At 46.4% G+C, this 9,752-nt stretch overlaps 1 protein-coding gene across 1 annotated transcript in view; it reads left to right on the plus strand.

Moving 5' to 3' along the window:
• The window catches only part of LOC147031292 (POU domain, class 2, transcription factor 1-like), a 244,250-nt gene that overhangs the window by 96,377 nt on the left and 138,121 nt on the right, over positions 1-9,752 (plus strand). The window contains exon 7 of the mRNA XM_085871924.1: positions 262-498. Coding sequence (XP_085728050.1) covers positions 262-498 — 237 coding nt within the window. The remainder of the gene's footprint in view (positions 1-261; positions 499-9,752) is intronic.

Here is a 9,752-nt window from a genome sequence, read left to right on the forward strand (position 1 = left end):
GCACACATGTAATTCCCGTTAGACACACGTAGGGGACCCTTACTACAAACACATACTTATCGTGATAACTAAACTTGGGGACTCCTGTCTGTCTGTGTGCACAAGGCTTCCAAATTCGTAACCATATTACAATTGTTGTGAGTTGAATTGTGACTTTTTAAAGTCGTTTCTCTCAGATACTTGCGATTTTGGATGATGACCTTAATGGTTGGAAACTTGGGATTTGTATAATATGATTAAGATTCCCTTTATGACTGCCAGGATCTGCAGCAGCTGCCGACTGGGGGGTTGGGCCTTCAGCAGTTTGTGCTCGTCCAGCCGGTCAGCTCACCGTTGCTGCTCACTCATGCTCAGCAAACGGGTAAGGATGAGGGTTGTCCTTCCCCATGTCCTCTTGCTCCTCATCCTCACTCTCCTAGTCCTTGTGGACAGTGCTCTCTCTGCCATTCGTCGTCCTTATTCTTATTATTCTCACCAAAGGAGAGGGAATTGCATTTCTGACCGTTTGTTTATCTGTCTGTTTGTCCGCACAGAATGTGCTAACGTAGTCCACGAGCGCCACTCGTGGCAGCCAGTCCTACATATTCTCTTTTTTTTCAACTAGGTACCTCTATGAAGTATGAACAATTAGAATGTGAATCCAATTTTAGTGAGTACGTCTATAAAGTGAGTATATCGATAAAATCAGTACATTGGTGAGTACGTAAAGTACAGGAAATCCCCAACTTATGAACACCCTGATTTTCGAACCAACCCCCGTAAGATATTTTTTTTAATAATAATAATGATTATTATTTTTATTTTTATTGTCCGAGAAATGAAGTTCGCCCGTACATACGAACCGATCATTGGTGGAGCAATTCAGGACTCATTGTTTGGGCGGAGCGTGACTTTCCTCTGCGAGATGTAGTCTGAGTGTCATGTGGTCGACAATGTAATGTGAGTACGTCGATAAAGTATATACAATTGGAATGTGAGTACGTCGATAAAATATGTACTATAAAACCACACGAAAAAAGTCTGGGCAAGGTCTGCAATCTTTCCTCGTTCTAGTTCTGTTTGTTGTTTTTTCCTTCCTCATTTTTGTCTTCCTCATCCTCGTTGTCATCATCCTCCCCTTTATCATCCTGTTGTCTTTACCATCCTAATCATTGTCATCTTTTCCATCATAATCATCCTGCTCTTCCTTTTTAAAGTCATCCTCATCGTCATCATCTCTTTTTCTCTCCTCATTGTCCTCCCCATCTTTTTCTCCCTTCACTGCTACTCCTACTCCTCCTCCTCATTTTATGTAGAACACACAACCATTTCCCACCCCGTATATGCAAGCTTGAAATTGTCACATTGACCACGCATGGATACATGTCACTGTGCAACAATGTGGTGTGACAAACCTGGCAGCGGTTAGGAAGATGAAGCAGACTTGGCCATTTTTGATTATTGCACATTGAAGTTTTTTTTTTAAATTGTGGAACAGATTACTGTCGTATAATGCAGTAATAGTTTCATCGTAGCGTCTGCTCTGAATCTGGTTGGCTTTGTGGTTCAAACCCGGGCTGAGTCATACCAGAGACTTCAAAAAATGGTACGTACTCCCTCCTTGCTTGCCGCTTAACATTTAAAAGGATAGAGGACAAACAACGCTGGAAATGCAATTACAAACCACCCAGTATAAACCTTGCCAAGAAACTGCCACGACAGCACCAACGCTCTAAAGAGAATGGTACATCAAGAAGTTTCATCATGAGCAAGTACTCATGAATTGTGCCTTGGATTTCTTGAAACACTTTTGACACGAACTCTCCAGTCAACATCTGAGTCTTGAAAAAAAAAAAAATTCCCACAAGTTCATGTTTGATTACTTTGATTCCAGAGAAAGTGATAGCTTTACATTTCATCACATTACGATAGGTTTCAAGGAGTTGTCATTTTCCCTCGAGCAATGTTACTTGTGTTCTGCCGTAATGGCCACACATGCAGCCTTCCGATCAAATCAGAGTTACTTTGTAATCTTGTGTTTACTTTACTGAATTCCAAGTGTGAATGAATAATTTATTACACACTTCCAGAACTGAAAGTCATTTGCAACATCATGCACATTGATCCAGTAATAGATTACAATCGACTGTTCAAGAGCTTAACACTTGGTTGCACTCAAGTATGTTCATTATCCATTATCGATTCAGCCCATTTGTTACCCTTTGTGCCAATGTATGAAACCCACATTTCTTTGGGAGAAACAACACTGAACTGCACAGTTCATCTCCTTTAACTGTGCATTGGCATGGTGACATTTTTATTTATTTATTTCACCACATCAAATTTGGAATTTTTTTTAATTTTTTTGTATTTTTTTTTTTTTTTTTTTTTTTTTTTTTTTTTGTATACCTTGGTCGAGGCTCGTATGAGAGCTAACACACAACTCACAGCAAGGAGGCATGAGACAAGAGGGGCGGGAGTGGAAGGGACAAAACATTGGGGAACAGACACAGGTGAACTGTGGAAGGGAGAGGGATGGGGATGGGACGGGGAACATGGCGAGGGGAAGATGGACATTAAAGGGACTTTCAGGAAGGAAGGCAGGAGAATTGAAGGAAGTGGGCTAGGGTGGATTATCGGGGTAGAAAAGATCGAGGATTTGGATGGGGGAAGATAAGAGGTGGTGGTGAACAGCTGTTTTGAAAGCCTGGAGGGAAGAATGGGAAAGAATAGAGTGAGGAAGTTTATTCCAAAGGCGGGAAAAAGAGGAATGAAAGAGTGAAGATGAGCAGTGATTCGTGATTTTGGTAGTTTTACCAGAAGGGGGTTGTTGGCGGACCTTGAGCGCCCTGTGGAAATGTGGTTGGGACAAATCGCAGAGAGAGCAGGGGGGCAAGGCTGGAGAGGAGTCGGTAGAAGACAGAAAGACCACCGACCAACCTGCGGTGATTGAGTGAGAGGCCCAAAGACTCAGCTTCATTGCGGGAGATGCCAATGATCTTAAAAAGCCCTGGTTTCGACAGCGTGAAGTCGAGAAAGGTGGGAGTCAGGAGCACCAGCCCAGAGGGAGAGCAGTACTCCATCAGGCTACGGACAAAAGCTTTGTAAGTGGTCAGGAGCTCAAGAGGGCCGAGGAAGGACTTTGCACGACGGAGGATTCCCAGTCGGCGACTGGCTTTTGAGGAAAGGTTGGAAATGTGACTTTCCCAGGAAAGGTCATGGCAGATAGTGAGACCCAGAAGCTTGAAAGAAAAGACTTCTTCCAGAGGATTGTTGAGAAAGTGGATGGGGGTTTTGTAAACGGTCCTTTCGAAGAGACATAGTGAGTGTGAGATTTGTCTGGATTGAAAGACATGTTCCACGTGTTGGACCAGTTTGTGATTTTATCCAGATCTGCAGTGAGCGAAGAAGCTGCTGCTTGCGGTCTGAGGGATGACAGATGGTACGGCAGAGGGTGGAGTCATCGGCAAAGAGAATTAGAGGATTTTCCAGAGAGTCCGAGAGATCATTGATGAAAACCAGAAAAAGAACAGGGCCCAGAACGCTACCTTGAGGAACTCCAGCCTGCACAGGAAGAGGGGATGAAAGAACTCCATTTAGGGCCACACGTTGACTGCGACAGGAGAGGAAGTCTGCGAGCCATGAGTGGAGATGGCCTTGAATACCATGGGAAGAGAGTTTGGTGAGTAGGGCAGGGTGCCAGACTGTGTCAAAAGCACGTGATATGTCCAGGGATACGGCTCGGATTTCCTGTCTGGCATTGAGGACCTCCATCCATTGATGGGAGAGCAGTAGCAGCATATCTAGGGTAGAGTGACCTGGTCTGAAACCAAATTGATGATTGGAAATCAAGCCATTGGAGAAGAGGAAGGATTTCATGTCTGAAGCGATTATGGTTCCCATAACCTTGCTGATGTTGGGGTGAAGGCTGATTGGACTATGGTTACAGGGATCTGTTTTTGGACCATTTTTATGCAGGGCAGTGATGTTAGCAGATTTCCAAGCAGATGGCAGATGACCTTGGGAAAATGAGAGGGTGAATAGAACAGAGAGAGGGTGAGCAAGAGCAGAAGAGCAGGCTTTGAGGACACGTGGGCTGATGCCGTCTGGACCGGTTGCAGAATCTGACTCGAGGTTTGAAAGCAAGCTCTCCACCTTGTCAGGAGAAAAGGATACAGAGTCCAGGGACAGTTGGGTGCGACTGGGTAAAGTGGGTAGAGATAGTGATGGGTTTGGGACACAAGATTTAGCTGCAAACACCGAGTTTAGACATTCAGCTTTATCACGTGTGGAATCAGCAGTGCGGCCATTTGAGGTAAGGGAGGGGATGGAGGGGGAACATACACCAGAAACAGATTTGATTAAACGCCACCAGGATTTTGAGGAGGGAGAGAGGTTTGAGAGTTCAGACTTGAGATGAGAAAGATGTTGTTTTCTGGCTCTCCTGAGGGTAGATACACACTTGTTCCGAGCTTTGTGGAAAGAACTGAGATTGCCCTCAGTTGGGTTTGCTTTCCATGAGGCAAAGGCAAGTTGTTTCAGGACAACTGCCTCGCCACAAGCTTCAGTAAACCAAGGGCGGGAGGAAGGGTAAGACAACTGAACACGAGAACACGAGAGGTATGCCAAGTTGAGGCTCATGTAAGAGCTAACACATAGAAACGTATGACTTGGCAGGAGACAAGAGGGGCGGGAGAGAGGAAGCACAAAATAGTGGGGAACAAAGGCAAGAGGAGACCTTTGGAAGGGAGAGGGATGGGGTGGGGGTACACGGGGTAAACAAGATGGTACTAAAGGGACTTTCACGAAGGAAAACAGGGAATTTGAAGGAGGTGCTTTTGCGGTGGATTAACGGGGGTAGTCGGATGAAAATTATGCCTGGTGTTGGCTTAATGGTTGGGGTGGTGGGCTTGGGATCCGAGGATCCTGAGTACAAATCCTGAGAATTTATACCAGGTGGGGTTGACTGCCTGTCATCCTTCCGAGGTCGGCAAAATGAGTGCCAGCATGCTGGTATACTGTGTTGGAGTGGTGACCTGTCCAGGATTGTACCAAATAGCCAAGGAGAGTGCTTAGGCAGCACCAATGCTCTGCATGGAGTATGGTCCCAATGTATGGATGGATGGATGAAAATTGACTATTTTAAAAATCTGGCCTACGTTGACCTTTTGACCTTTTGACCGATGTTGACCTCAAAAATAATTGGTGGTTGAATTCAATGACGTGATATGCCAATCCTCTTCAAATTTCGAGTCAATCGGATGAAAATTGAGGATTTTAGAAAATTGGGCCATTTTCATTGAAATATCTTGTTCCTTTGTATGAACTGTAGTTCCATGTACATTTATGCACTTTGTGGATAACTGTATTTAAATATACAGTGTTATTTTCTCAAAAACAGTTTAAATGCCAACGGACCAAGGCCATATCTACGATCATTATACCTTGCGATTCTGCATTGGATGGACAATGGACTCCCTTCCCATGGCCACTGCTTTACTCCTGCTTACAAGGCATACAATGGATTTTCGATTTTTGTACTGCAGCTCAGCAGATGTTTACAATTAATGCCTTCTTCTATTTCAATGGTGAGCACCTGCTACAAGGCGGCTTTTTGAAGAAAGAGGGATAATGCTTTGTGATATTCATCAATCTAATTTTAATCTCATCATTGTTGTACCTTTGGTGACCTTATTTCCAACAGTTGTAAATACAAATACACAAATAAAAAAAATTTGAGTTTACCGCACGGGCAAATGTGCTGAATAAGTGGTTTGCATTCGTCACGCTGATCATCATAGTATTAGTATCACTGTTGGATGTTGGAGAAAACCTGGATATTGGAACTTGTACCGCTAAATCCTCTATAGCCACCAGAGCAAAATAAACTTTTGCTGGGATCCCAGTGTTGCATAACTGTATCACCCATGCACAAAGATCTCCTTGGGATGTATGGTGGCGATTCTTGCAAATTAGATCAATGAAGTTTGCATTTATGTTGGCATCTCACTTTATTGGGGGCTCTGCTTGAGGACGAACACGTGATGTCCCAAAGTGTGCACTTGCTGCACCATGTTGGAAGTGGGGGGGGGGGAGGGGGGGCAGAGGAGGGAAAACCAAAAACACCACACTAAAAATATCATCGATCTTTTATAATACAGCATCTTGTGTCTGCACTTTATAATATGTGGCTGGATTGATTAGAAAAAAAAAACTTCATTTTGAACGTGGAAACACCATCAAGTGCGCATTTTCCACACAGTGCATCACCCCCATCGAAGTGCAAAATAGAACGAAACATCATGTTTGAGTGGAATTAATGGGAAATGATGCCAAAGATGGATTCTGACCTCATTTTTTGCCGATGATCCAAGGCTCATAGTGGAGCTGATTTTATTTTTTTTTTAATCAGATGATGGACCAAGCTGGTCGCGTGCTTTCAATACGGTGTGGCACCCTGCCCTGCTCACCAAACTCTCTTCCTATGGTATCCAAGGCCATCTCCACTCATGGCTCGCAGACTTCCTCTCCTGTCACAGTCATCGTGTGGCCCGAAATGGAGTTCTTTCATCCACTCTTCCTGTCCAGCTGGAGTTCCTCAAGGCAGCGTTCTGTGCCCTGTTCTTTTTCTGGTTTTCATCAATGATCTCTCCGACTCTCTGGAAAGTCCTCTTTATTTATCTCTTTGCTGATGACTCCACCCTCTGCCATACCATCTGTCATCCCTCAGACTGGCATGCAGCAGCTTCTTCGCTCACTGCAGATCTTGATAAAATCACAAACTGGTCCAACATGTGGAACATGTCTTTCAATCAGGACAAATCTCACACTCTCACGATGTCTCTCCAAAAGGACTGTCTGGACCCCCACCTCCCCACAATCTACTTTTTCAACAATCCTCTTAATGAAGTCCTTTCATTCAAGCTTCTGGGTCTCACTATCTGCCATGATCTTTCCTGGAAAGGCCAAATTTCCAACCTGGCCTCCAAATCCAGTCACCGACTGGGCATCCTCTGTCGTGCAAAGTCCTTCCTCGGCCCACCTGGGCTCCTGACCACATACAAAGCTTTAATCTGCAGCCTGATGGAGTACTGCTCTCCCCTCTGGACTGGTGCTCCCACCTTTCACCTTTCATGGCTTCACGCTACGGAAACCAAGTCATTTAGGATCATTAATATCTCCCGTGATGAGGCTGGGTCTTTGGGTTTCTCACTCTCTCACCGAAGGCAGGTCGGTGGTATTTCTGTCTTCTACCGTCTCCCCCTCCGGGCAGCCCCCCCCCGCTCTGTCTGAAAAATGTCCCCGCAATATTTCCGTCGGGCGCTCAAGGTCTGCCAGCGACCCCCTTCTGGTAAAACTACCAAAATCAAGAATCACTGCTCACCTTCACTCTTTCATTCCTCGTTTTCCCACCTTTGGAACGAACTCCCACATTCTCTTCAATCCCATTCTTCCCTCCAGGGATTCAAAACAGCTGTTCACCACCACCTCTTATCACCCCCCCCCCCAATCCAAAACCACAATCTTTTCTACCCCCGCGAATCCGCCCCAAACCCACCTCCTTCAAATTCCTTCTTTCCTTCCTGGAAGTCCCTGTCGTGACCATCTTGTTTACCCTGTGAACCCCGCCCCATCCCTCTCCCTTCCACAGAGTTCCTCATGTCTCTGTTCCACACTGTTTTTTCCTTCCCTCTCCCACCCCTTGTCTCCTGCTCCCCTTGTTGTGTGTTTCTGTGTGTTACCTCTTATACGAGCCTCCATGGTGTATACATAAAGAAAAAGAAAAAAAAGTACTTTTACGAGTTACACGAACTTGGACAAATACATATGGGATTTAATGCTGCGTTCTGAGCATCATGAGCTCTTGGTGCAGATGAGAACACAAAGCAGGCCATCCCATCTTAATGGAAAATAATTTTCAAATTCGTTTTCAGTGCTACCAATTGATCAAAACAGTCGATACTTCGAGAATGTCCGCAACCGCATCCTTGTCTGCCAATTTGAAGAAAATATTGTTACGAATTTGGAATTCAATCGCACACAACATCCAGGTTCCTTTAGTCAGCTATGTCGATAAGTGCTTGTTCCCTAGATAGCTCACCTTCCATTGTTTAAATGTTCAGAGATCGATTAGATGCGCTGCGGATCGATTTAATAGTTCGGGAACGAAACAATGGAGACGTCCCTCCCCCTCTTCTGCAAAGAGGAAGAAGAACCCTGCCATCCCGTGACGTCAAGAACTCCCTCCCACCCATGGTTGAGCGGGGGGTGGATCACGAGGGCATGAGCCATGCCGGGTGTGGGGGAGGGGGTGCAAAGGATAAAGAGGACATCTTTTCTTTGTTCAAAAAAGAGTCCCCTTGGGAGTCCCGTGGTAGGGCTGAGTTCGTGAAAGTCCCGTGTAAAGAGTTTGTGGGAGTCCCGTGGCAGAGTTCGTGAAGAGTCCCGTTCTGAGTCCCGAAAGAGTTTGTGGGAGTCCCGTGGTTGGGCTGAGTTTGTGGGAGTCCCCTTCTGAGTCCCGTTGGCAGAGTTCATGTGCTGAGTCCCGTGGGAGGAGTAAGCTTTTTTGCTTCGGAGAGAGCAGTCGTTCAGCCATCGGGTCCTGTTTGGCTTGCTTGGCTTGAGGCCTTCGGAAGCTTTTTGCTTCGGCTGGCTCAGTGAGCTTCGGCTGCTGCTTTGTTTTGGAATGAACTTGAGCCGGTTGTTCGGCTCGAGCTGCGAGTGGAGGCTTCTTCCTCTTCTTCCTCTTCCTCTTGGTTCGTGGAGCTTTTCGTTCTCCATTTTGTTTCCCGGCTTGGTGCGACGCGTCGGCCTCTTCTCGGAGTTGGTTCCTCGGGGAAGCGACGCATCGACAGGAAGGATCGGCGGCTCGTCTCACCGACACGTGTTGAGAAGCGTGGGAGGATTCGCGGAAGCTCGGGAAGGATCGCGGCGATTGGATCCAGCTCGCTGGAGCCCGGGTCCAGACAAGTTGAAGACCACACGAGGTGGAAAGGTTCGAGTCAAGCTCTGAGTTTCAGCTCACCTGTCCTCCGAGCTGGAGCTCGTGATTGAAGGCCTCAGCCACCGTTTCGTGTGTGTGTGTGTGTGTGTGTGTGTGTGTGTGTGTGTGTGTGTGTGTGTGTGTGTGTGTGTGTGTGTGTGTGTGTGTGTGTGTGTGTGTGCGCGCGCGCGCGCGCGCGTTCCTGTGTCCGTGGGCCTGTCTAATAAGTAGGAACTGCTGTTTAGTGTAAATGACTGTTCATAATAAGTAGACGGTTGTAGTTCTTTTGTCGTGCTTTTGTTGCTTCTATAATTGCAGACGTGTTTTGCCTTATTTAATTGCATACGTGTTTCATTATAATATATGTCCTTGTGGAAATGGAAACCTGCTCGTTTCGTCCATTCCCTCATTGACTGAACATTTCGTGTGTTGGGAGTTTGAAAGCCGTTGGTTTGCCGTAATAGGGGGACATTTGGACCGACGGTTCTCGGTGATTACGTCACTCGGAATTGCACACGGACAAGCTCGCCTCGGCGGTTTATTCCGTACGAGTTCCGTCGAGGGTGGAATACCCCGGTAGTTGGATCACGTGGGTATTTAGGTACATTGAAGATAGGCAATCGACCCTTCCCCACGTGATCTGCCTATTGGCGTATTTCGGTTCTTGTACAAGGACCCGTCGCTCGGAGTTATCCGGGCGGCGATCTATATTCCAGGCAATCGGTCGGGCCGACTCGACTTGCGGCTGCCTTCAGAGCGGTCGGTTGGTGGCCGACCCCCGGCCAGTAAC

The sequence above is a fragment of the Eptatretus burgeri genome, chromosome 2 (genome assembly GCF_056783735.1).
Source record: "Eptatretus burgeri isolate ZD-2024b chromosome 2, Ebu_testis_v1, whole genome shotgun sequence".
NCBI lineage: Eukaryota > Metazoa > Chordata > Myxini > Myxiniformes > Myxinidae > Eptatretus > Eptatretus burgeri.